This window comes from Hyperolius riggenbachi, chromosome 11, assembly GCF_040937935.1.
Source record: "Hyperolius riggenbachi isolate aHypRig1 chromosome 11, aHypRig1.pri, whole genome shotgun sequence".
In the NCBI taxonomy this organism is placed as follows: Eukaryota; Metazoa; Chordata; class Amphibia; order Anura; family Hyperoliidae; genus Hyperolius; species Hyperolius riggenbachi.
In genome coordinates, this window is record NC_090656.1 from 171,448,087 (window position 1) to 171,475,099 (window position 27,013).

The 27,013-nt window shown below is 45.2% G+C and overlaps 1 protein-coding gene and 1 long non-coding RNA gene across 2 annotated transcripts in view; one reads left to right on the forward strand and one right to left on the reverse strand.

Moving 5' to 3' along the window:
• The first annotated feature begins 6,817 nt into the window (after nt 1-6,817).
• LOC137538237 (cytochrome P450 2B4-like) overlaps nt 6,818-27,013 on the forward strand; it is a 45,304-nt gene continuing 25,108 nt past the window's right edge. The window contains exons 1-4 of the mRNA XM_068260285.1: nt 6,818-6,979; nt 14,747-14,909; nt 17,780-17,932; nt 26,201-26,361. Of these exons, the coding sequence (XP_068116386.1) occupies nt 6,818-6,979; nt 14,747-14,909; nt 17,780-17,932; nt 26,201-26,361 (639 nt within the window). The remainder of the gene's footprint in view (nt 6,980-14,746; nt 14,910-17,779; nt 17,933-26,200; nt 26,362-27,013) is intronic.
• Nucleotides 10,728-27,013, reverse strand: part of LOC137538239 (uncharacterized) — a 64,833-nt gene continuing 48,547 nt past the window's right edge. The window contains exons 5-6 of the long non-coding RNA XR_011024714.1: nt 21,628-21,685; nt 10,728-10,814 (exon numbers count right to left, since the gene is read on the reverse strand). This is a non-coding gene — a long non-coding RNA (uncharacterized lncRNA). The remainder of the gene's footprint in view (nt 10,815-21,627; nt 21,686-27,013) is intronic.

The following is a 27,013-nucleotide window of genomic DNA, read 5'->3' on the forward strand; positions in this document are numbered from 1 at the left end:
ATATCCAGGACTTAAAAACACATAAGGGGGGGCCCTTATATCTGGGACATAAAAACACATAAGGGGGGACCCTTATATCCGGGACATAAAAACACAGAAGGGGGGACCCTTATATCCGGGACATAAAAACATATAAGGGGGGAAACCCTTATATCCAGGACATAAAAAGACATAAGGGGGGACCCTAATATCCGGGACATAAAAACACGTATGGGGGGACCCTTATATCCTGGACATAAAAACACATAAGGGGGGACTCTTATATCCGGGACATGAAACACATAAGGGGGGAACCTTATATCCCGGACATGAAACACATAAGGGGGGACCCTTATATCCGGGACATAAAAACCCATAAGGGGGGACCCTTATATCCGGGACATAAAAACACATAAGGGGGAACCCTTATATCCGGGACATAAAAACACATAAGGGGGGACCCTTATATCCTGGACATAAAAACACATAAGGGGGGACCCTTATATCCGGGACATAAAAACACATAAAGTGGGACCCTTATATCCGGGACATAAAAACACATAAGGGGGGACCCTTACATCCGGGACATAAAATCACATAAGGGGGGACCCTTATATCCGGGACATAAAAACGTATAAGGGGGGAAACCCTTATATCCAGGACATAAAAACACATAAGGGGGACCCTAATATCCGGGACATAAAAACACGTAAGGGGGGACCCTTATATCCGGGACATAAAAACACATAAGGGGGGACCCTTATATCCCGGACATAAAAACGTATAAGGGGGGAAACCCTTATATCAGGGACATAAAAACACATAAGGGGGACCCTTATATCCAGGACATAAAAACACATAAGGGGGACCCTAATATCCGGGACATAAAAACACGTAAGGGGGGACCCTTATATCCGGGACATAAAAACCCATAAGGGGGGACCCTTATATCCGGGACATAAAAACACATAAGGGGGGACCCTTATATCCGGGACATAAAAACACATAAGGGGGGACCCTTATATCCGGGACATAAAAACACATAAGGGGGGACCCTTATATCCGGGACATAAAAACACATAAGGGGGGACCCTTATATCCGGGACATAAAAACTCATAAGGGGGGACCCTTATATCCGGGACATAAAAACACATAAGGGGTGACCCTTATATCCGGGACTTAAAAACACATAAGGGGGGACCCTTATATCTGGGACATAAAAACGTATAAGGGGGAAACTCTTATATCCAGGACATAAAAACACATAAGGGGGGACCCTTATATCCGGGACATAAAAACTCATAAGGGGGGACCCTTATATCCGGGACATAAAAACACATAAGGGGGGACCCTTATATCCGGGACATAAAAACACGTAAGGGGGGACCCTTATATCCGGGACATAAAAACACATAAGGGGGGACCCTTATATCCCGGACATAAAAACGTATAAGGGGGGAAACCCTTATATCAGGGACATAAAAACACATAAGGGGGACCCTAATATCCAGGACATAAAAACACATAAGGGGGACCCTAATATCCGGGACATAAAAACACGTAAGGGGGGACCCTTATATCCGGGACATAAAAACCCATAAGGGGGGACCCTTATATCCGGGACATAAAAACACATAAGGGGGGACCCTTATATCCGGGACATAAAAACACATAAGGGGGGACCCTTATATCCGGGACATAAAAACACATAAGGGGGGACCCTTATATCCGGGACATAAAAACACATAAGGGGGGACCCTTATATCCGGGACATAAAAACTCATAAGGGGGGACCCTTATATCCGGGACATAAAAACACATAAGGGGTGACCCTTATATCCGGGACTTAAAAACACATAAGGGGGGACCCTTATATCTGGGACATAAAAACGTATAAGGGGGAAACTCTTATATCCAGGACATAAAAACACATAAGGGGGGACCCTTATATCCGGGACATAAAAACTCATAAGGGGGGACCCTTATATCCGGGACATAAAAACACATAAGGGGGGACCCTTATATCCGGGACATAAAAACACATAAGGGGGGACCCTTATATCCGGGACATAAAAACACATAAGGGGGGACCCTTATATCCGGGACATAAAAACATGTAAGGGTGGACCTTTATATCCGGGACATAAAAACACATAAGGGGGGACCCTTATATCCGGGACATAAAAACACATAAGGGGGGACCCTTATATCCGGGACATAAAAACACATAAAGGGGGACCCTTATATCCGGGACATAAAAACACATAAGGGGGGACCCTTATATCCGGGACATAAAAACACATAAGGGGGGACCCTTATATCCGGGACTTAAAAACACATAAGGGGGGACCCTTATATCCGGGACATAAAAACACATAAGGGGGGACCCTTATATCCGAAACATAAAAACACATAAGGGGGGACCCTTATATCCGGGACATAAAAACCAGGGGAGGACTGGCCCAGGGGGACGGGGGGCAATTGCCCCCCGGGCCGCCCGAATCTTAAGTAATTAGGGCCAGCCACTGCTATATGCAGCGGCCGCAGACATACCACAGGTGACAGGTTTGCAGTGGGGATGGCAACCTCGCGCGATATTTCCCGGCAAGTTGAAGTATCCAATCAGAGAAGTGGCTGAGGCGGCCGGCCGTGGTGTGCCCTTGTGCGTGGCTGCGCCTGCGGTGTATGTGAGCAGCACAAGGACACAAATAGCTTAGGTCCTCTCCGGCCTGGTGGGTTGACCCTGCTTGACTCCGTCCCCCACCTGGAGCCATTGCCGCCCGCAACGTGCTGCTGTGCCTGCGGTGTCATCGGAGTGAGCTGTCTCACTCTTCAGCTTTCTGTGCTGGGCGGGCTGGCGGCCTGGAGCTGTGACTACGAGTGGCTGGCTGGCTGTCCTGGCTGGAGGAGTCGGACACTCTGGGGGCTGGGAGTCGGAGATGCTACCTATAGCTGCTTGCTGCTGTGGAGGAGGAGGAGGTGTAGGACTGAGGAGACAGGAGGATAGAGGAGGTCGGGTCCAGGTTGCCGGAGGAGAAGGTGGTTTTTATAAATTTTGTTTCTGTACTTCTTCTCCCTTCTTGTCACTGAGTTACTTACACTTTGCTGCCTGCCTGCTACTGCTGTCAAATTCAATTCTCTGCCCACGCCAGTGCCCTCTGAGTTTTTTTTGTGTGATAATCATTCCCATTCTGACCCTGGCCTGAGGGGGAACGTTTTTTCTTCTTGTGGTGTGATTAGCGGCAGGGGAGGGGGGAGGCAGGCAGTTAGGCACTGTCAAACAGGTAGTTGGAGGGGGGGGGGGGATAGGTGTCAGACAAGTAGTTTGGATGGTGGGTGGGCAGGAGTGGGGTTAGGCATCAACAAGTAGGTAGGTTTGTGTGTGTGTGTGTGTGTGTGTGGGGGGGGGGTGTTTAAAGGAGTTATCAGGCATTTTTAATGAAATAAGTGCTACTTACCCGGGGCTTCCTCCAGCCCCACGCTCCTAGCATGTCCCTCGCCGCAGCTCTGCAGTCAGCCATTCGCTGCCATTGCCTCCCAGTCCCCGGCGATGGCACCAGTCTGACCTGGATGTCGGCCTGTACTGCGCCTGTGCGAGCAGCACTGTCAATCACCACCACATGGACCGGAGTGTGCTGCGCAGGCGCAGTAGCAGTGGCGGCTCCAGGAAATTTTTTTAGGGGGTGCTATGCAGGTGCTGGAGCAATTTCCGGGGGAGCTGACGATTCGCGCGCCGCGGCAAAAAATGGGTGTGGCTACAACCTGCGGCGCGCTTAGCGCGCCGCGGCGAAAAAATGGGCGTGGTCATGACCGGATGAGAGCGGGGCTAACTGTAATTTAAAGTGAACCCAGGGTGAGAGTGATATGGTGGCTGTCATATTTATTTCCTTTTAAACAATACTAGTTGCCTGGCAGCCCTGCTGATCTATTTGGCTGTAGTAGTGAACTGAATTACACCAGAAACAAGCATGCAGCTAATCTTGTCAGTTCTGACAATATTGTCAGAAACCCCTGACCTGCTGCATGCTTGTTCAGGGTCTATGGTTGAAAGAATAAGAGGCAGAGGACCAGCACGGCAGCCAGGCAACTGGTATTGCTTAAAGGGAGATAAATATGGCAGCCTCAATATTATTCTCACCTCGGGTTCCCTTTAAAAGTCCAACGCAAAGACAGAGGGCCCAAGTTTTGGTGACCCTTTTCCCAGAAAATTCACATAATTGTGCAGGTTTTCTCAAGAAAATACACGTAATGTGAGCAGATTTTAACAAAAAACGTCCAATGACCCCAATATGCACAATCGTTATCAGATATGGCTCCAATATGCACAATCGGTAGCAGATATGACCCCAATATGCACAATCGGTAGCAGATATGACCCCAATATGCACAATCGGTAGCAGATATGACCCCAATATGCACAATCGGTAGCAGATATGACCCCAATATGCACAATCGGTAGCAGATATGACCCCAATATGCACAATCGGTAGCAGATATGACCCCAATATGCACAATCGGTAGCAGATATGACCCCAATATGCACAATCGGTAGCAGATATGACCCCAATATGCACAATCGGTAGCAGATATGACCCCAATATGCACAATCGGTAGCAGATATGGTCCCAATATGCACAATCGGTAGCAGATATGGTCCCAATATGCACAATCGGTAGCAGATATGGCCCCAATATGCACAATCGGTAGCAGATATGGCCCCAATATGCACAATCGGTAGCAGATATGGCCCCAATATGCACAATCGGTAGCAGATATGACCCCAATATGCACAATCGGTAGCAGATATGACCCCAATATGCACAATCGGTAGCAGATATGACTCCAATATGCACAATCGGTAGCAGATATGACTCCAATATGCACAATCCGTAGCAGATATGACCCCAATATGCACAATCGGTAGCAGAAATGACCCCAATATGCACAATCGGTAGCAGAAATGACCCCAATATGCACAATCGGTAGCAGAAATGACCCCAATATGCACAATCGGTAGCAGAAATGACCCCAATATGCACAATCGGTAGCAGAAATGACCCCAATATGCACAATCGGTAGCAGAAATGACCCCAATATGCACAATCCGTAGCAGATATGACCCCAATATGCACAATCCGTAGCAGATATGACCCCAATATGCACAATCCGTAGCAGATATGACCCCAATATGCACAATCCGCAGCAGATATGACCCCAATATGCACAATCGGTAGCAGAAATGACCCCAATATGCACAATCGGTAGCAGAAATGACCCCAATATGCACAATCCGTAGCAGATATGACCCTAATATGCACAATCCGTAGCAGATATGACCCCAATATGCACAATCCGTAGCAGATATGACCCCAATATGCACAATCCGTAGCAGATATGACCCCAATATGCACAATCAGCATCACCTGAAAAAGAAAAGAAAAACCCATTTACTCACCTACAGCCAGAAGACCTTCTTTCCCGACCTCCTGTCCCGAGTCCCGACCTCATTGTGGCGCGCAGCGCCCGCGCGCCCACGATCCTCTTCCTTCCCGACGTCACGACGAGACTTCCTGCCTGCATGCAGAGAGCAGGGCTACGGGAAAATGGCCGCCCGAAGCCATGCACTGCAGACTCGAAGTCTGCAGAACAGGGCTTCGGGCGGCCATCTTACCGTAGCCCTGCTCTGCTGCTTCGGGCTGCCGCTGTGAACTGACTTGGCGTCTTTTAGACGCCTGAAGTCAGTTCACTCCAGGGGGTGCTTTGGGGGTGCTTGGACAATTCTAGGGGGTGCTCGAGCACCCCCTTGCACCCCCCTGGCGCCGCCCCTGCGCAGTAGTTCTGCGTCTGCACAGTACGCTCTGGTCCATGTGGCGGTGATTGACAGCACCACTCGCACAGGCACAGTCGGCCTGACGTCATCACCGGGGCTGGGAGGCAGCGGCAGCGAACAGCTGACTGCAGAGCTGCGGTGAGGGACATGCTGGGAGCTTGGAGCATTGACAAGCCCTGGGTAAGTAGCACTTATTTTCATAAAAAAAAAAAAAAGCCTGATAATTCCTTTAAGGTTAGGCATCAGAAAGGTAGATTGTGCGGAGAAATGGGGTTAGGCATCTGTGTGTGTGTGTGTGTGTGTGTCTGTCTGTCTGTCTGTTATCACAATTTGAAGATTTGCACACAAGAAAGATATGGCTTTGGGCTGGGGATGCCGTGAAATGGGCCTCTAGTTTGTGTTGTCCCCCCAGGCCAAAAGGTCCCAGTCCTCCCCTGTGCATAATGTGGCAATAGTAAATGAGAGCTAATCAGGGGCGTAGCAATAGGGGTTGCAGAGGTTGCGGCCGCATCGGGGCCCTTGGGCCAGAGGGGCCCCGAAGGGCCCTCCCTCAACTGCAGTATTAGCTCTCTATTAGCCCTGTGCTCATAATAATCACTTCTATAGAGACTTTGAATAAAAGTAATCATTAGCAAACTGTTCCCCATTCCCTTCTAGCACCTCTGACACTGTAGTTGCCATTGGCAGGTGTTGGTGCGCCGTATCAATCGTTATGTAGAGAGAACTTTGGGGGGCCCATTGTAAAACTTGCATCGGGGCCCACAGCTCCTCAGCTACGCCACTGGAGCTAATATATGTATAACTTATACTTTACTGCCCTTTTCCCAAAAGACAATTTAAGTATCATTCTTTTTTCTTCTCCTTTCTTGTAAATCTGGTATAGCTGGCTTCATGGCTTGAGCTAGCTGTGTGAAATCCTACACTTGCTAGAATGATATCCTCCCATGTGGGAGGAGCAGTCTCTGGGCTATACATTGAGTTACAGGAAGCAGCCATACAGTGGAAACATGGAGTTGATGACTGCTCTGCTGCTAGTTCTCCTTTTTTTCAGCCTACTTTGGTGGAAATTCATTAGACCAAAGGATTTCCCTCCTGGGCCTCTAGCACTTCCTGTACTGGGCAACATATTGCAGATTAACCTTGCCAATCCTCTGGAGGACATAAGAAATGTAAGTTGCACAACAAATCACATAATATTCTGAATAATGATAGTTCAAGCACAGCAAATAAAATTACAAGTGTCAATATCATTTTCATCGACATGCCCTGATTGTGATGATTTGAAGGAAGTCTCGGGTTCTGACCACAGCTGCAGCAAGTCTTTCCTCTTTTCTGTGTATTAGGCATATGCCAGCCAGTCACTAACATTTTGTTATAGTTATTTTTTTTTTTTTAATAAACTGATTTATTAAACTATATTTTTATTAATTAAATTTCAATCAATTTTCTAGAATCTGGATTTTCTGGGTCAGAAGAGTGATTCCCACTCAATGTAACTGTGTTGTATGAGATACTGGCAATTTTTGAGTACTAAATATTGTTATAAACAGGACTTAAAGAGAAACCGTAACCAAGAATTGAACTTCATTCCAATCAGTAGCTGATACCCCCTTTCCCGTAAGAAATCTTTTCCTTTTCACAAACTGATCATCAGGGGGCTCTGTATGGCTGATATTGTGGCGAAACCCCTCCTACAGTGTGATGTCAGGACCATGGTTCTGACATCACACTGTGGGAGCCTTGTTGCATTGTGGGAAATAACAGCTGTTTACAGCTATTTCCAAATACCAAAAAAGCAAGCAGCATCTCCTTCCACTGACATCACCTGCCAGCAATAAAAATATCACCATGTGATAAATGTCAGAATGTAAATCAAGGAGAGGAAAGATTTTACAATGGGCAAACACTGACTAAATCATTTATACATAATTATTGTAAAAATGAAGCACTTTTTTAATAATATTATTTTCACTGGAGTTCCTCTTTAAAGTGAATCTGAAGCTATAAAAAAAAAAAAAAGATACCTAAGGAGAGGTAAGGCTCTGGGTCCTATAGAGCCTTCCCGTTTCTCTCCTCATCCCTACAGGCTACTCTGTTTAAATCTCCTGCCACACGACGCTTCAACAGTCTTCGGGAGCCCAAGTGCACCCGAAAACGGGCGGCTCTGTACTGCGAGTGCACGAGAAAGGGCGTTTGCGCAGTATGGATCGGCCTGTCTTCGGGAGCCCAAGTTCTCCCGAAGACTTCCGAAGCCCAATCGCTGCGGCACAGAGCTTTCTATGACCCATGGGTCGGAGACTGCTAATGGGGGACCCAGCGCAGGAGCGACGGGACGAGGAAAATAATTGGCTCTATAGGACCCAGACCCTTCCCTCTCCTTAGGTAAGTGCCTGTTTTTGTTTTGTTTTCTGGCTCCCTTTAACCCTTTCTGGACCAGCACCCTCTGCCCCCTTAAGGACCAGAGGGTGCTGGTCCAGCAAACCGACGCATCGCCGCAAGTTACCGTCGCTCCCGCCGGACACGCCGCTCTGTCCCCACCGCAGGCTGCTCTCTCTGCTGTCGCTATGACGGCAGAGCGCTGTGCGCCGGTCAGGAGCCGCTTTCTTTGGCTCCTGACCCTGTCATTCCATGTAAGCCAATGGGAATGGCTTGCATGAATGACAGGGCCAGGAGCCAATGAAAATGGCTCCTGCCTGGCTCACAGTGCTCTGCCGTCATAGAGGTGGCAGGGCAGCTGATTGCGGCGGGGGCAGAGCGGACCGAGCGACGGGGACGGGCGGGGGCGTGCGGTCAATGGGACGTAGAGCTTACGTCTGGTCAGGACCGCAGTGCCCCCTGCCCGCCGTAGATTTATACTCGCTCGGTCCGCAGTTAGTTAATGTGTACCTGATACATTAAAAGCAAAAGAATTGGGGCTTCCTCCAGAGGCTTCAGTGTACAATTAGTTAAATTAATTTTTATACTTTGATTAAAAAAAACAAAACCTGGATTTCATATTAAAATGTAATTTTTTTCAAGGCATGATCCGTTTTTAGTTTGAGTCCACTTTAAATCCTGCAGTGTGCAGATTTTTTTTTTCACTGGAGTATGGGCTCAGTGGTGCTCGGATACCCCTTTTTAAAATCCGAATAGATTCGGATTCTGATACCCAGATATCCGGATCCGAATCGGATATCCGAATCCGAACTTTTGGGTATCCGAGTAGAATCGGATATCCGAACCCAATATCCGGTCTGATTCGGATATCCGGATTGAAAACCGGAAGTGGCCTTTAAAATGCTTCCAAAACGGTTTGGAAGGTAAAAAATCTCTCTGTCTCTCTCTCTCCCCCTCTCTCTCTCTTCCTCTCCCTCTCCCTTCAAAAGGGATTTTTGCCATTGAAGGTGATTTTGGCTTCTGCTCGGATATCTGAACTAACTATCCGCCCGGATTTCGGATTTTAGATGGGAAATCCGAGTTTGCTCGGATACTCTATTCGGATTTTAAAAAATATCCGAATTGCTATTCAAAGTTCGGATAGTGGAAAAAGTTTGGATTATCTGGGTAACTCGGATATCCGAAATCTTGCTGAGCAGCACTGTATGGACCCTTCAACCATGCACTTGCTTTGGCTGGTACGGGATTCAGGAAGGGAGTGGGGTGGCTGTCTAGTGGAGCAGCTTTTCCTTTTAGTTGTTTCGAAAATGGAATGGAATGATGGTATTTTCCTATTTACAAAGATGTGAAGAGGCATTGGCCAGTTTGCCAGAATCATCTGTTTGTTTTATCCTGACTTCTTATGTGATATTAAAAGTCTCAGCCTAAAATGTCAGCTTTTGCAGAGGTCCAGGAGACCCCTTGCTAGTTCACAGTACAACCTCAGAGTAGAGGGTTAGAGGTTGCTTCCACCTCATGTTGACCTCTAGTAACTAGTGACAAAGCAGGGAATTCTGCAGCATGTCAGTAAACAGCCCAGATGCAATACAAGGCTTTATAATCACTGCATATTGCAGTACTGGGCTGGGTGGATAGACCTTTGCTCAACTTTTCTCAAGTACTTAAGATAAACACATAGGAGTTGATTAAGCAACCAGAAAAGATAACACCTAGTATCACTCTTAAAGAGACACTGAAGCGAAAAAAAAATTATGATATTATGATTTGTATGTGTAGCACAGCTAAGAAATAAAACATTAAGATCAGATACATCAGTGTAATTGTTTCCAGTACAGGAAGAGTTAAGAAACTACAGTTGTTATCTCTATGCAAAACAGCCATTAATCTCTACAACTTTCAAAGTTGTGGAGAGGGCTGTCTTCTGACTTTTATTATCTCAACTATAAGTGAACAGTTTTCTTTTTATCTGCTAGAGGAGAGGTCATTAGTTCACAGACTGCTCTGAAAGAATCATTTTGAATGCTGAGTGTTGTGTAATCTGCACATATTAGAGAATGATGCAATGGTAGAAAACACACTATATACCTGAAAATAAAAATATGAGAATATTTTCTTTGCTGCTAATATTCTAGTAATTATTCATAGTACACAACCATTTCATTATATTATATTTTTTTTCACTTCAGTGTCTCTTTAAGCCTCATACACATGCTTGACTTAGAGACTCTCTAAAGAAATAAAAAACCCTCTGGGGGATACTTACCTCGGGAGGGGAAAGCCCCAGGGTCCCAGTGAGGCTTCCCCGACCTCTGAAGATAGCAGTAACCCAGCGCTGGCTCCCCCAAATTCTCCCCCCGACAAGCTTGACAAGTGAGGATTGATTTACCTCTCCGGGATCCAGCGCAGTCGCAGTGTAACCCTTCTTATCCCTTGTGTTCAGTCCCGGCTGAGAGGAATCCAACAGACACTGACTCAGATGCGAATATCAAGGATTTATTTGTGACCTAACAGTGGTCAAATGGTAACTTTTCTCAACCAGTAACACTTCAACAACAATATACACTTCCTTTGGACATCACAGGTCAAAACACAATCTTCTTCTCTTCACAGCCGGTGCACCGGTAAAAGCTGTGGGATAAAAAGTTTAAGTTACACAAACACTTTTACATATAAATTGAGCTACAATAGGTCTTCTTTTACAATCTTCAACCACTTTACAATACAACACCTTTTAATCACAGTACCATTCACTGAGGTATAGGGGCTTGGGTTGGGACAGGTCTACTGAGCAATTCAGTTCCTATACAGTCTCAGTCCCTTGTAGCCAAGTCCAAGCTATACTGCTCAGCAAAACCTTAGGGGATTAATGACTCTCTTTAATATGGTACTGAAGCAATTTCCACAGTTCGTTGGTTGGTAATATGGCATCCAAAAGAATGTTCACTTTACTCAGAAGATCTCTCAGACTCTTGGTCTATTCACTACACTTCTCAAATCACCATATCTCTTAGACACTACTTTCTTGGATAGGGAATACCAAAATAATAAACAGAAATGAAGAAAGAATCAAATAATAAAAAAGGGTTTAGATAAAATAAAAAGAAACTCAAATAAAATAAACAAATTGACCAATGCACCCAGCTATAACTTCAATATCTCACTCCTTCAATTTGACTCTTCTCTTATGTTATTTGAACTCTATGCTGAATAAACTCTAATTTTGTTATATTGCAAAACTTGTATCTCCACTCTGTTGACTCTTTCTTTATCTCTGACAGATATCACTCCGCTTTTCACTGTAGTTCACTTAGTAACACAAGATGCAGTGAAACTCCTCCTCCAATCTTCTTCTTTAATGCTGACAGGTTAACAGATTAGTTATTTCTCACTAACAGGTTCTCTTTATCTTCACGGCTTTTGTTCTCTTTCTCTTTCTTAGGCCGTGCACTTAGGTAACACATAAATAACACTTTGGTTCGCTCTTCATATCAGGCTTTTAGTAATCAACCGATGAACACATCAACTTAAAGAGGAACTCCAGTGAAAATAATGTAGTAAAAAAAAGTGCTTCATTTTTTACCATAATTATGTATAAATTATTTAGTCAGTGTTTGCTCATTGTAAAATCTTTCCTCTCCCCAATTTACATTCTCACATTTATTACATGGTGACATTTTTACTGTGGGCAGGTTATGTAGCTGCTCCTAGCTGTTTTGGCTGTTAGAGACAGCTGTAAACAGCTAATTCCTGTCTGTGAACATTGTTACATTGTGGCAGTTTGCACAGAGTACCGCGGTACTCAGAACTTCTTGTGGGAGGGGTTTCAGCACAAAATCAGGCATACAGCGCCCCCTGATGGTCTGTTTGTGAAAATCATTATATTTCTCATGTAAAAGGGGGTATCGGCTACTGATTGGGATAAAGTTCAATTCTTGGTTGGAGTTTCTCTTTAAGAACTGATGACTTATAACTGAACAGGCTGACTGGAAAAATGTCTCTGAGTCAGGATCACTGCTAGGGGCTGAGCTGTATTAGTTCTGAGGGGGCTATTAGAGGCGGATCACTTTTCTGATGACAGAAAGGCACTCACACTTAATATACTTGGTTACAGTCTCTGTTTCTTTGGCAGGGCAGCATTAATAAACTGATTATCATCACACTGTTACTGTCTCTTTAAGACTTTATCAGACAGGCAGATTTTAGTCACACCACTTTTCTCTGAATATGCCCTTCAGTAACTTGGGTTAACTGTCTCTATACTCAGAAAACCTCCACTGAACGCTGGCCCTTTCTGATCACAACTTGTGGCTTGATGCTGGCGCAAGGCCTATACTCATCTGGCCTGATAGGGTTTCTCTCTTTCCACGCTAGCTGGCATCTTGCCTGCTGTCACTTCAACCTGGTCTCCGGTAACCACCTGGCTCTGTCACCGCTGCCCTCCTCTCTGCTGGTGGTCTGTATGCTGCCGCCGGGCCCCCTCTTTGCCTCATGGGATGGCTGCTATGGCTGCTCTCACTGGCCTCCTTCCTCCCTCACCACCACCTACTGACTGGCGTGCTCTGAGGAGAACTGGTTTTAGCTAGTTCCCTCAGGCTAGGTCTCGCGCGCTCTGCCCCTCTGCGCCTGCGCTGTGTCTCGCTCTGCTCCGCTTTGGCTCGCGCAGAGCTTCCAGAACATTCCCCTCTCTGTTTATGGGGTTGCCTTAGCGACCCTGCTATGCAACTATCTGGCCGCAGTAGGCCTATCTAGATGTGCTGTTTTGGTTCCACAATGCTAATTTCTAAGGCGAATTTTAGCCTCACATGCTAAGTTTATCTTACACATGCAAATACATTTCTACAGTACATTACTCTCTTTTAGAGGGTTACAGCAGTAGCAGCTCTTTGTTTGGGCTAGGTGGAAATAGCCGAGCACGATCATATCCACTCTACTGCGCAAGAGCAAAGGACTTGTGCCTGCGCAGTAGAGCGGATACAATCGGGTTCAGCTATTTCCACCTTACCCGAAGGAAGAGCTGCTAGTGCGCCTGCGCAGGGTTGTGGTAGGTAAATATTTATCTCGCTGCACTTCGGGGGACACAGTGCCTGGCCACCGAGTACGGGGGAAGCCTCGTTAGGTTTCAGTGGCTTCCCCCTCCCAAGGTAAGTATCCATCAGAGGGGTGTTTTCTCACTACAGAGCCTCTTTAAGTCGGCTGAGGCAGCCGATAACGACCACCTCAGCCGACAATCAGGCATGTGTATGGCAGCTTTCAACTCCCAACCTGTGAGTGATCTGCCAGGTGGATCTACTCAACCCCAGCGATGCCAGTCCCCCACCAATCCCATTGTTAGCACCACACCCCTGCCCACCATGTGAAGTCACACATGCGCTGCTCGTCCTCCCTCTGTAGACACCACTCCCCCATCCTCCTGAGCAGAGCAACACAGCGCATCAACAACTACACAGCCAACACACGTGTGTGCACCCTGGCCTAATGATGTCGCCCAAAGGGATCAGGCCCTGATCCCCAATGGGCAAAATCCGTCAAAGGTGTGTACGCACTTTAAGTTCTAGCTCACTTTACCATTATTATATTACTTTAGTAAAAAAGCCAGATGCAACTGGCATTGTTTAACCTCCCTAGCGGTATGATTACTTCTGGATTTTAGTGTCTAAATGCGGTGCAATTTTTTCACAATCTTTTAAGCCCCGTCTACACGGGGAGCTGTGGCGGCAATGTTCCTTATCGATCGAGCCACTGATGCGGCTCGATTGATAAGTTCCGACAGGTCCGATCTGTGAGCCGCCTATTCCCTGCTCGTTCCCCACGAGGGGACAATGGCAGGGAATCGAGCGGAAGATAAGCGGCGCCGGGTGGGGACGAGCAGGGGATCGAATACGACGGCACGCGCGGCGAGCGGGGATGCGGAAGAGGCGATCCGGCAGCTAATCGAGCCGCCGGATCGCCTCCACATCTCCCCGTGTAGACGGGGCTTTAGACCTTACAAATCATACGGCTAGATACCAGTAGATCTGCGGCAGCCCTGTATATTACACACCTCCCATGGATCCAGCTCAGGTTTACTGCTCTGAGCTGCGGATTTCGAGCCTGACTCAGGGTTATTGCTAAGGAGTTTAATAAGAAATAAATATAGCAGCCTCCATATTGTTCTCACTAGAATTGTCCTTTAACACTGACTGTATTGCCATTGTAGAGATTGTAGAGATTTCTTTGCATGTGACCGTTCCAGGAATTGTTGGGAACACAAACAGCGAAAAACATATTGCAGAGGTTCTACTCCTTCCCCATTCCATCGGAAACTTAAAAAAAAGTATGCATTTTAATGTATTGAAAAAAATACTCAAATTACATTGCTAGTTGCCAAATATAACTGCAGAATGTTTTTCCTCTCTGGGTTGATGGTGCTACATGTAGCAACCAGACTGCATCTCCCTATCATCGAATGAAAGATGAGATCTGATTGGCTACTCTTGAAAACACTTGCACATTCATAATCTAGTCTTCCGGTGTTTATTTCTAAACTACACCCACAATGCACCATTTTTCTTTTTTGTCAGTTATCCAAGGTGTATGGCCCAGTTTACAGCATCTACCTGGGGTTCACGCCTGCTGTGGTCATTCAAGGACTTAAAAACCTCAAAGAAGTTTTGGTGAATAAGGGAGTGGAGTTTGCGGACAGACCTTACAACAGATTGTTAGACGCTGTCTCTGGTACCAAAGGTAAAGTCTGTGCCTTATGTAATGTTGATGGTTATAATAATGACCAGACCATGGACTGGTACAGCTACAAATGTGACCAGGCCCAGATTCCCGCAAAGGCCACATAGGCCAGTTCCTAGAGCACGCTGGAGAGAAGGGCGTCTGGCACTCAGGCAGTTATTAAGTGATGGTCCGCACCATTCAAATTCAGCCAGTCCGCAGCCACCCTGCTTTTTGTGCACATTACAGTGGGCTATGGACTCGGTACTGCTGAAGGGGGAGGGGGATCGCACAGCTGGCTAACTACTCGGGGGGAGGGTGCAAGGCATACCTGGCTACCTACACTGGATGGAGGCATACCTGGCTACCTACACTGGAGGGGTAGAGGAGTAAAGGCATACCTGACTACCTAAACTGGAGAGGGGGAGGCATACCTGGCTACCAACACTGGAGGGGAAGGGGAGAAGGCACACAAAGCTAACTACACTGAAGGAGATAAGGGACACTTGGCTACACTGAAGGGGGAGGGGATGGCACATCTGGCTAACTACACTGGAGGAGGGGGGACCACACCTGGATAACTATACTATATATGAAGCAATCCTCGCTACCTACACTCGAGGGAGGGGGGAGACTGCCCCTGGCTACCTATACCAAATGAAAGGTAATGGACCTTAGCTACCTATGTTAAAAGGAAGGCAACGGCACCTGGCTACTTATACTAAAGTGGGAGGGGGTCGGCACTTGGCTACCTATACTAAAGGGGGAGGGGTGGCAGCACCTGGCTACCTATACTAAAGGAAGGAGGGGGGGTTGTTTGCTGGAGAGGCTGTTGGCAGTTGGCCTTGGGTAGTAAAAGTACAATCTGGCCCTCGATGTGACAAAAAGCTAACTTGCTCAAGGGGAAGTAAACTGAGGGCACCCCAGATGACAGTTTACTCTGTGTACAGGTGACCCGTGTTGACAGCCACTTTAAGTTCAGCAGCTGGCCTTATTGGAAAATCTTTGACCAGCTGCCCCTTTAGTTTGGTTTCCATCCTGCTTTTTGTATCCCCTTCCCTCTCCCTACTACAGAACACATACAGTAGCTTAGCAGGAACCATCTTGTTGTGGGAATTATTTGGTAACTATCATCTGAAAAATATTTATTAGTAGAATTGGGGAAAAAATTGCAGGAAAGGTCAGAGCTGAAAATTTAAAATTCTAGGTACCAGCTCAGAAAAGCTAGGAGCTGGAAACCGAGTGTGTGTTTTGGGGGTTAATGGCATAAGACCAGCACATACCCTAAACATTCAGACTGAGCACACTTGGCCATGTGGAAAAGCATGCGTTTTAAGTTCGCTGTGTGGTTTCCTTTCTCTCCTTTTACTGCAAATGTAAAGACTCCTAAAACGCATCATGCTGGATGTTTGCTTTTGGGCCTAATTTGGATCCAATTATGGAATTGTGTTGCTGCGGATTACATTATTTTACTGGTATCTTTGCATTTTTCAAGGATATCAGCCGCAAGATGTGTATTTGCCTTTATAAGTCATGACTGTGGCTGTCAGACTCCTGCAATGCATTGTGGGACTTGTAGTTCCTTAACAGCTGGAGGGCCAAGTTTGCCCATGCCTGGTCTAGTTCTTGCTGGAACTTCAACTCTGTCCTTCCACATTGTAAGGAAAGACCATCCACCTCCTTACACTTAAATCAGTGTAAGAAGTGGTGGGTGGGCTTCACTTGCTCTCCTATGTCTGTAGTGTGGGAAACCAATCAAAGGCTTGCTATATGGCTCCATGACGCACCTGACCACATTCCTGCACAGGTGATTTTCATCATTAGAAATGGCCTGTTGCACATGGAACAAATATTTACACAGATTTACATTTCCTGTATCCTCATGTCACAGAGGTTTTCCGGTTTGTGGGCTGTCCCTGGCCACAAGTGGATCATATTCCACTCAGCTCATCAGTAATTCATTCCATGTGAGATCTATCCTTGGCCTCGTTTTGCCTTACTAAAGACTGGTACACACCTTCAATTTTGATTGGCCGATGACTGACCAATTTTACCACCGTCATGTAGTATGAGAGTTTACCCAAAAAATCTGCTCATAGTATTCAAAATCTGTTGACCCTTTGGTCAATTTTACCACTTCCATGTGAAATGAGGATCAACAGATTTTGAATACTATGAGCAGATATTGTAGATAAACTCTCATACTCCATGGGGGTGGTTATATGAGGATTTATAACTTCCCTGCTCTTTCCTAAACAAAAACAATTTGCCTTGACTTTCACTACAAGCTATAAATTGCACAGAACAGAATACATCAGATAATGATGGAGTTGGCATTGCTTTAGACCATACCTGTCAAACTTCGGCCCATGGGCCAAATCTGGCCCTCAGAGCCATTAAATTTGGCCCTCAGGTGGCTTCCCCACTTTGCATTATGTTTGGCCCACTCTAGACCACCAGGGAAGCTACATTGGAGCTGAAGACCTAGGTTACCAGGGAAGCCATATGGGGAAGGAGGGAGGGGAAAAGCACTAAACACCAGGGAACTGTATGGGGGGGGGGGGGGCACGAGACAACATGGAACTGTATAGGGGAGGATGGGGGCCTCTAGACACCATAGAACTGTATAGGGAAGGATTGGGGGCCTCTAGATACCCGGGAACTGTATAGGGAAGGGAAGACCACTACACACCCTGGAACTGTATAGGGGTTGGAGGGGGCCCATAAGACACCTGGGAACTTAATAAGGAAGGAAGATGGCCAGTAGATATTGAGGTTGGCCTTTGACTAGGTGCCAGTGTACAATTTTGGCCCACTTTGTGCTTCAGTTTGACACCCCTGCTTTAGACTGTTATTAAGTGCACCATGCTTATCAATTCATGTTATTTCAGGTCTGGTAGCTGCACGCTATGGACAATCATGGAAGGAGCACAGGCGCTTCACCTTATCCACATTGCGTAATTTTGGTCTGGGTAAGAAATCCATGGAAGAGAGGATTCAAGAGGAGAGTGGGTACCTAATTCAGGAGTTTAGGAAGAATGAAGGTGAGATTGTGACTTCTTATTCTGACCTTGCTTTGTGGCAATGATACATTGGTGTCAGGAAAAAGCATAATAATAATGATGCTCTATGAGTAACCTAGTATGTATAAGTGGATTAGGGCTTTATTTACTAAAAGCTGGTAATATACTCTTAGCCAACTTACTGGTGCTAACGTCAGCAGAGTAACGCACATTGTACAATTAATGCTACCTGTGGTACCTGGATAATACGAGCATTTATACGGTATATTACCGTAGAAATGCTTGCATTACTTATGTACCATAGGTTGTACTGATTGCGCTACACACAGTACTCTGCTGGCATTGATGAAATTTCCATGCACTGTCTGCACATGGCAACATTACTGGCTTTTAGTGCATGAAACCCTAAATGTCTTGTGTACAGTAAGGATGCCCTATTGTGGTGGATATCTAACATAGTTAAAGCAAACCGGAGGTGGGCCAAATAAAGTTAGTTACTAAAGAAGAGGAATGCCTCTGGGTTTTCCAGAGGCTTTTCACATCCTCCTCGACCTCACCACCACTGGCTGGAACACTCTTTTAGTTTGTGGCCGGGCTCCCCAACATGCACAAGTGCTGCTGTACTGTGCCGCTGTACTGTGCCTGCATGAGTAACTTCGCACCTGTCCAGTAGTAAATAGCTGCTCGTGGATGATCAGTATCTGGCTACTGCACAGGCGAGGCCGTATTCGTGCAGGTGCGTTACGTGCTTGCACACAGCTGGGAGCACAGACAGGAGAACACATCCGACAAGCTCTTGCTGGATTTGTTCAGAGGATCAGTGTGCAGCAAAAGTGGGGTTGAGGAGGAAATGTGGAGCCTCTGCGCTATCCAAGTCTTCCCTCTACCTTGGTTTTTAATTTATTTTTTGGGGGGAGGGGGGCATGGGGTTCACTTTTTTTTTTTTTTTACAAGAAAAGTCAAACAAAAGACGGTACTTACGTATTATCCTGTCTGGAAAGTTTGCCAGCTTTTTGTTTAAGTTCTGTTTGCTCTCCCAGAAAGGTCTGACCATTTTTGGAAAGCTGAAAGTCCCGGCTTTCTGTTGCACCGGGTCCCGGGTCGGTAAGTTCCTAAGTTATGAGTTTTTGAAGGAGGGGTGTCCCTGAAAGTGCAATTACAGAAGTACGGGAGGAACCCGACATGATGATAAGCAGCACACCCGGTAGGTCTTCTTCTTCCTTCGCAGAATAAATCTATGTCTTCAAAACTTATGTCAAGTGCCCTGGGTCTCTCTTTACAGATGAATGAGCAGCGCACATATACACCCTCATTTCCTCTCTGTCTTACTGGCATGGGCAGGAGACTCAATTCCACTGTGCTCTCTGCAGCAAAGTACAGGGGACAGCCATCCCCCCCCCCCCCCTTCTAACTTGGGAATGGGGCTACGCATTGACTCGGTACCGAGTGCAAAGGAAAGCCGGGACTTTCAGCTTTCCAAAAATGGTTAGATCTGGCTAGGGGATCAATCAGAACTTTAAAGAGTAACTGTCAGGCTGCAAAAGCTAATTTAAACCTCTATTCTCCTGTGTTAAACAGTTTAGAAGGAAACCAAAAAGGCAATACTGCAGTTAAAAATCTCTCTTACTTTAGATGTTTGCTGACAGCAAGGCTCCGTATTCCCAGGCTCCTAAGGAGGACGCAAGCCGAATAACAGATACTGCAAAGCATTCTGGGGCCCTCCCCTGGCTGCTAGTGAGGCTCAAGTTTCAACAGCATGTAACAGTCTAGCTCACAGCACTAATAAATCTCAGAGTACTCCTGCAGAGTACACTGCAGCAGTCCGCTATTGTTCCTAGCCACATGGCTAATTAATATTCACTGCACAGTAGTGTTATTCATTATGAGCTTTTCTGTGAGTCAAATCATCAGGAAGCAGGGAGGATATGACATCACATTTGGCTTCATAGGAGACAGACAAACATGGAGCCTGCCATGAGCTGTCAGGAGCATCATTCTTTGCAAATACTATATAAAAATTCTGTGAAGTACAAACGTGGACAGTGAAATGCATATGTAATGTAAGTACAGCCAATCTTTAGCTACTGATATATGTGTTTATTTTCTCTGAGACCTTATACCTAACAGCTTCTCTTTAACAAAAAGTTGCCAAACTTTCCAGACGGGCTAATACATAAGTACCCAAAAGGCAAAGAAATAGAAAGCACTCCACATCAGTTGAAATGTAAAAAGGCAAACGTATAAGCATTAACGGGTAGCTAACCAGTGCCACCTGAAGGATACCAACCTGTAATGAGGATACAGTAACATTGTGCCCAGTAGGACCCAAAAAAGGGAGGGGTAACGAACACACTTTTTTGCAAAGAAATCCAGAGAGAACTTTCATGATAATGTAGAGCATGGGCCATGCATCTGTGAATCTGCTTTAGGCAAGTAGCTGTAAAATAAGTGAATGCCCTTGGGCCTGAAAGAGATCATACATCGAGGTTCTCGTGGCAACGTCAGCCAAAGACTGATAACCCTAGAGCTGAAAAGATGTCCTTCCAGGCAAGAAGAAAAGAAAACAGTACACAAAAGAGAGAAAAGAAAGAAAGAATGTACAGGAGAAAAAAAATGAAAAGACAGGTGAAAATATGCAGGTATAAAGGAAGGGTCAAGAAGTGGGACTTGCACAAAACCCTAGAAAGGATCTATACAGTGATGTCAGTTCCACTACTTTGGCAGTTGGGCTAAGGCACTAAGCAAATGCAGTTCAGTAAGTGCTTTTGTAAATAGAAAAATAGCTGAGAATCCCCTATGAGGAGATAGACTAGTCCAAAACCTGACAGATCTTTAAGATTTTAACTACCTAATGCAAGTGACAGCCACACAGGAAAAAGTCATTTTAGTGCATTTTACTCTGGAAAAAATGTATATTTTATATGTATGTACAGTATTTTACATTTTAAAATTATTTAAAATACTGTATACTGTATACTCCGATATTAGGCAAGAAATTTAGGACTGAGCACAGTATAAAAGTATGGAGGTTCCCTTATCTGCGAGTCAGTCCAATATTTCTCATCTTATATCGGGGGTATTTACCTCAAAGCAGAGTGAGCTGCAGCGGATGCTACAGACCAACTGCAGCGCCGGGCATCGGTGTCCACCCTCTGTTCTTCATTCATGCCACTGCTGGCAAAGAAGTTAATTTTGGCATGCGTCGCTGTGCACCGAAGCTAGGCGCCGTCATAGTAGCATGATGCTATGCTGCCCGCCCCACGTAACGGTAATTTGGGGCTCCAGCTGTTGCTAAACCCCAAATTACATCTCTCTCCAAGTAGCGACAACTCGGAGGTGGAAAAGTATTTAACGGGGAGTTTAGCGGCAAATAAGATGTACTCACTGTTAGCCCCTTTCAAACAAGTGCCTGTTGTACAGCAGACCGTAGCCACACAGCTCTGTACAAACTGCTGATCTCCTCCATAACCTCTATCACGACACCAGGCTACAAGTGGGCACAATGGCTGGCTGACTGGGGTCCATTTGGGTGATCAAAATCAATGATGGTATGGAGAGCTCTAGATATTTGTTTATTTGTTTTCAGGTCATAAAGTTAAGGCTAACTAGTTAATGAATTATAAGAACCAAATGTAAACATAGCAAACAGAACTCAGAGGCTTTTGAGCAGAACAGTGTCCAAATAATGGAGCTATTATTGAAGAAAAGTTACCTACCGATGTACTTGGTTCGCTTGCTGACATGCTTTGATCCTTACTTGCTAGCAAGCTGCTCCTGTGTGGACAGATCACAGGCAAATCATTTCAGCCCCCAGTCTGTATCTCATGACTCTACAAGCATGGGGAGTGGGGAGGGGCAGGACGGAGAAAAACACTGTGTGTGTAATTCCTTATTTTAGTAGGTAAGTATTGCTGCAAACTACAGCTTGTATTTTACAGACAGGACTATTTGAATCAAGATTATTACCCTGATTCAAAAAACTTACTGTCTGTAAATTACAAGCTCTAGTTTATTGGCTAGTTTAAAAGAAAAACTGTAAGCTTTCAGCTTGTAAGCCTTCTTCAGACTCCATTCCTGTTGAATGATAATGCTAGAACTTACAATCAGAGGGTGGTAGAGAGATTTTTTTTTTTACAAATATAAGTAGCATCCAGATACATTAATTACAAGATATCTTGCAAGGATTGAGAGGTGTTTATGGCAAATAGATAAGACCCTTGGGCCCATATGCAATTCACTTTTTCACCTGAGTTATCTCCTAGGTGATATTTTTAAACTTGTCGATAAAATGCATTTTAAGCCCCCAGAAAGCAAGAAAATACTTAAAATTATTTTGATAGTACTTTTTCATTTACTTTTTGGTACTTTTTAGTTGAAAAGTGTTTTAAAAGTTATTTTAAATAGAAGGTGAAAAATTATCTCCTAGGTGAAAACTCAGGTGAAAAAGTGAATTGCATATGGGCCTTGGTTTACTTAAAGGGCAACTGAAGAGAGAAGACTATGGAGGCTGCCATGTTTATTTCCTTTTAAGCAGTACCAGTTTCCTGGCAGCCCCGCTGATCTGTTTGGCAGTAGAAGTGTCTGAATAATGCCATAAACAGGCATGTAGCTAATCTGTCAGATCGGACAATAATGTCAGAAACACCTGATCTGCTGCATGCTTGTTCAGGGTGTATGGCTGAAAGTATTAGAGGCAGCGGGTCAGCAGGGCTGCCAGGCAACTGGTATTGCTTAAAAGGAAATAAACATGGCAGACTCCATATACCTCTCTACCCCCCCAAAAAAATGTTTTTCCAGCCGGGTGGCATGAAAAAGTAGCCAGGTGGGGAAGGATCACATTGGGCGTCTTGGGTGTGGGTGGGGGTTATTCTGGATGCTACTGCATATCTAGTATACCTAGTACACAAAGTATCGGGTTGAGTGTTACTGGGGAACCCATTTTATTGTGTAGGAATTTAACCACTTGTTTCCAGAAAGGGGTTATCTGGGGGCAGCTCCAGATCAAATGAAAAAATGAAGGTCGGCATTACATTTAGGGCATAACTTACTAGTATTCGCATTGTACTTAGCCACACAAGATGGAGTGAGATAAGCCTGATGCAAGATGTACAGTTGACTTGCAGGTCTTTGATGCATAAGGAAACCCTTTTAACTACCTCCAGGGCCTCATCCCAGTCGTCATCCTCCAAAGTTAATCCCACCTCAAGCCATTTTTCTTTAGAATCTAAGGTGCGGTCGCACGCTCCACTATTAATTCTTTATAAATATCACCTATTTGATGTTTCGTAGGCCCCTGTGCAATCAGTTGGAGTATATTGTGAGGTTCAATATGGATTGGTACATTTTTAAATGGTGCATGGAAAGCATGTTTTAGTTGCAGATATCTAAAGTAATGAGACAAAAGTGCAGGGTAGCAGGTCAGGAGCACATCAAAGGAAATGAGGTTATGCCCATGTACTATATGGCCTAAGAATATAACACCGGTTTTCCCCCTAAAAGACAGGAATAGGGATAGTTTTAAATTCAGGAAATTTTGGGTTATTCCATAAAGGAGTGTGGTAGTCGTATGAAGTAGAGGCATAAAGACCATCCACACGTTTCCAGACTGTAAGTGCCTGCAGGAGGATTGTGTTTTTTACTTTATTAGAGGGAATTTGTTCACGTAAGAGATCAAGGGCCACATGCTCTTTTGATAAGTCATCGCTGTATCCTAAGGCTAGAGGGTTATATAGGTTATCAGTAGGTAACCAAGAAGCATACGTTGGATTTGTGCTGCAAAGTAATAATGTTGGACAGATGGGAGAGCTAGAACACCAAGGCCATTTGGGTTTATCAGAAGTGGGTGCTTAACATGGACTCTTTTATGGTTCCACATAAAGGATAAAATAATGACTCTTAATTTTTTGAAGAGCGATAAAGGCACATATATAGGTGAGTGGTACAAAACATATAGTAACTTAGGGAGTAATACCATTTTTACTAAATTTATTCTACTAACTACTGATAAGTATACGGTAATTTAGACCAAGCGCTGCACTTTGTGTGAACAAAAGTAATACGATGGAGTATTTCTGCATCCATGTACAATTTAGGATCTGCGTGGATAAGCACCCCAAGATATTTAAAGGACTGCACTACCTGTAGTAAGGAAGATGACTGAGACGGGAAGAGGAAGGAGTGTCCAAGTACATCAAGACCGATTTAATTTCATTCAGCTTAAGACCGGAGTAATAACCGGATTCCTCAATCGAGTCTAGTGCAGCCACCAGTGAGGAACCTGAGGCCTTCTAAATAAAGTATTGTATTGTCTGCATATAAACTGATCTTTTCTACCGAGCGATCCGTGCAGAAGCCACATATTAAGGGATTAGCTGTAATGCGACAGGCTAAGGGTTCCACAGCTAGAGCGTAGAGCAGGGGAGAGAGAGGGCGCCCTTGTCTAGTACCACATCCTAGGGGTTTTGAAACACGTTTGAATGCATTAAAATGCTTTAAAAATAAAAGCATTTCAAAATGCTTTAAAAATGCATGTGTTTCTATAAATGGATTGTTCAGAAACAGCCTTATCAGTCCACCGACAGCGCGTAAACACACACATACTGTCGGCTAAAGACCGCCCAGCGGGAGCGTTGCATTTGGTGTGTACGCACCTTTTAGCCTTAAAGTCTGTACTTGGGAAGCTTACAGCAGTGATCAAGAGACAGCTGGAAACTACTGTATCCCTCACACCAGCCACAATCTAGGAGCATAGCTATAGTATTCAACCTCATTCACAGAAATGACAGGCACAATGGTCAGCCATTACAGTGTACTTCACTCACTGCTTTAATTGTGTCCCAGCGTTTGAAGGGCCTTCAACTGATAGTGGATTACTTGATGCAGAGCCTGCAGCTGAACAAGTCTTTGCCAAATGCTATTTGCATATAAAAGGAATTCGGGAAGTGGGAGACCCCACAAGATAACATCCCATCCCCCTCTCCTATAATGACGGGAGGAGACTCGGCAGACTGACTAGAGCAAGGCATCCCGCGGTTCAGTTTATCTGAGCACCTTGTCGTCACACAAGCTTTCCCCGCCCCTCCCCACTACTGAGAAGAGCTGTGGAGGAGGCTGGAGATGGCATCCCTGAGTGACAGCGGGCTGGCTGCACAGACACAGCCGCTGCTCCTCGCTGTAATGAATGAACTAAAGTCTGGGGCTGATTACAAAAAAAAACAGCCGGGCGGTAGCAAATGTTACCTGGGCGCTCCGCCCAGACAAGAGGCTCTGGGTAGAACACTGCCTCTCTCTTCAGTCGTTCTTTAAAGTGACAGCTTCAGCCACAAAGTCAAATTTAATTTAAACACTGCACTTTATTTATAATGCTGCCATGAATCTCGCCCTGCAATGCAAGCTCTCCAATCTATTCAGAAATGTCTCTGCTGCAAGTATCTTATCTCAGTATACCAAGCTCTATTCTCATCCCGATTCTAAAGACAAAAAGAGGGGAAAGCTTGTCATCTCCCCTCCCGCATTCCTGCTCCTCTCTGATTGGGCTGAGCACACTGCAGTGTCACAGGCTTGGCTGAAACATGATCTTGTGCTGACACATGGTTAGAAAGCAAGCCAAAATGACACAGCCGATTGGAGGAGAATTAAGGGAAGAAATGACATCAGGATTTAGCCTCAGACTGTAGGAAAAAAACATGGAGACTGTCAGGAACAGAATTTTCTTCATTTATTATATAAAATTCACTGAAATAAAAATGTGGACAGTACAATACATCTGTTACCGTATGTAAGTAGATCAAGTATTTATCTATTTCTATATGTGTTTTTTTTCCTGGCATAGTATGGCTGACCCTCCTGCGCCTACATAGACACAGGCTGACATGGGGAGTTTTTTACAGACCCTATCCTGTTCACTGTACGCTGCTGGAGCTTGGAAATGGTTATCTGCATGTTACTGAGCATGGCGGGGGGGGGGGGGGGGAGGGGAGACACTCAGAGGGGCACAGTGATTCTTGGGGGGGGGCAGTGCCCCAACATGCCCCAACATGCCCCAATGTAGCACCGCCCATGTAAGTGACATGGAGGAAGTGCGATTACTTCAACAGATTGAAAAAGCTCCAAGCAAAAATGGGGTCATAGTTGTTAGTATAAAAGATTTCATGGAAAAACAAGAGTGATAATTGGCAAAAAAAGTTCCTGTTTGAAAGCTGTTGTGCTTTTCTGTTGTCACAAAAACAATTAAAAATTGCAGTTCAGGTTTTAGTGCTGGTGATGTCAATGCACTGTATTTCTTTGCAGATGCAATGCCTGACCCTCGTCTAATAATGGATAATGCTGTTTCCAATATAATTAGTTTTATTGTATTTGGAAGGCGCTATGACTATGATGACCCAACATTCCGCAGTATTCTTAATATTGTCCATGAGAACATGAAAATGGCTGGTGGATTCTGGGCTCAGGTAGGTCAACAGGTGGTTGTGTGATCATTAATCAGTGGTAATGAGTATTCCCCACTTAGTGGACTTAATCGTAAAGCAGTAGTGTTGCACTCTTCCTCTGCTTCCGTTTGGGTGTGCCTCGGTCTATCCGCCAGCACCGCAGATAAATCAAACTGTAATAGACTAATAAACTGTAAACTGTAATAGAAAGATGACCGGCACCATCCATAGATATTAATGCTCTTTTATTTCATAGTCAAAAGTTTGACTATGAAATAAAAGAGCATTAATATCTATGGATGGTGCCGGTCATCTTTCTATTACCACTTAGTGGACTTAGGAATATGGGATGTTGGCATATATATTTCCTTTTAAACAATACAAATTGCCTGGCTGCCCTGTTTATCTTCCTCTAATACGTTTAGCAGGGGAGCCTCTAGGCTTAGGCAGTACAGGCCATTGCCTGGAGTGCCATTGGTCCTAGGGGGCGCCATGTTGCTGGATTAAGCCCTCTCCCAAATTAAGCCCCACCCCTGGACTAAGCTCCGCCCCATGGGTGTTCTATTACTTGCTTCTGCTGCATATACATAGCGTAAGTTGCAGGCAGCTGCCACCTCTGTGCCTTGTGCATCCTTCTCCCCCCCCCTTTGTGCCTCCTTTTGACTCTTTTGTG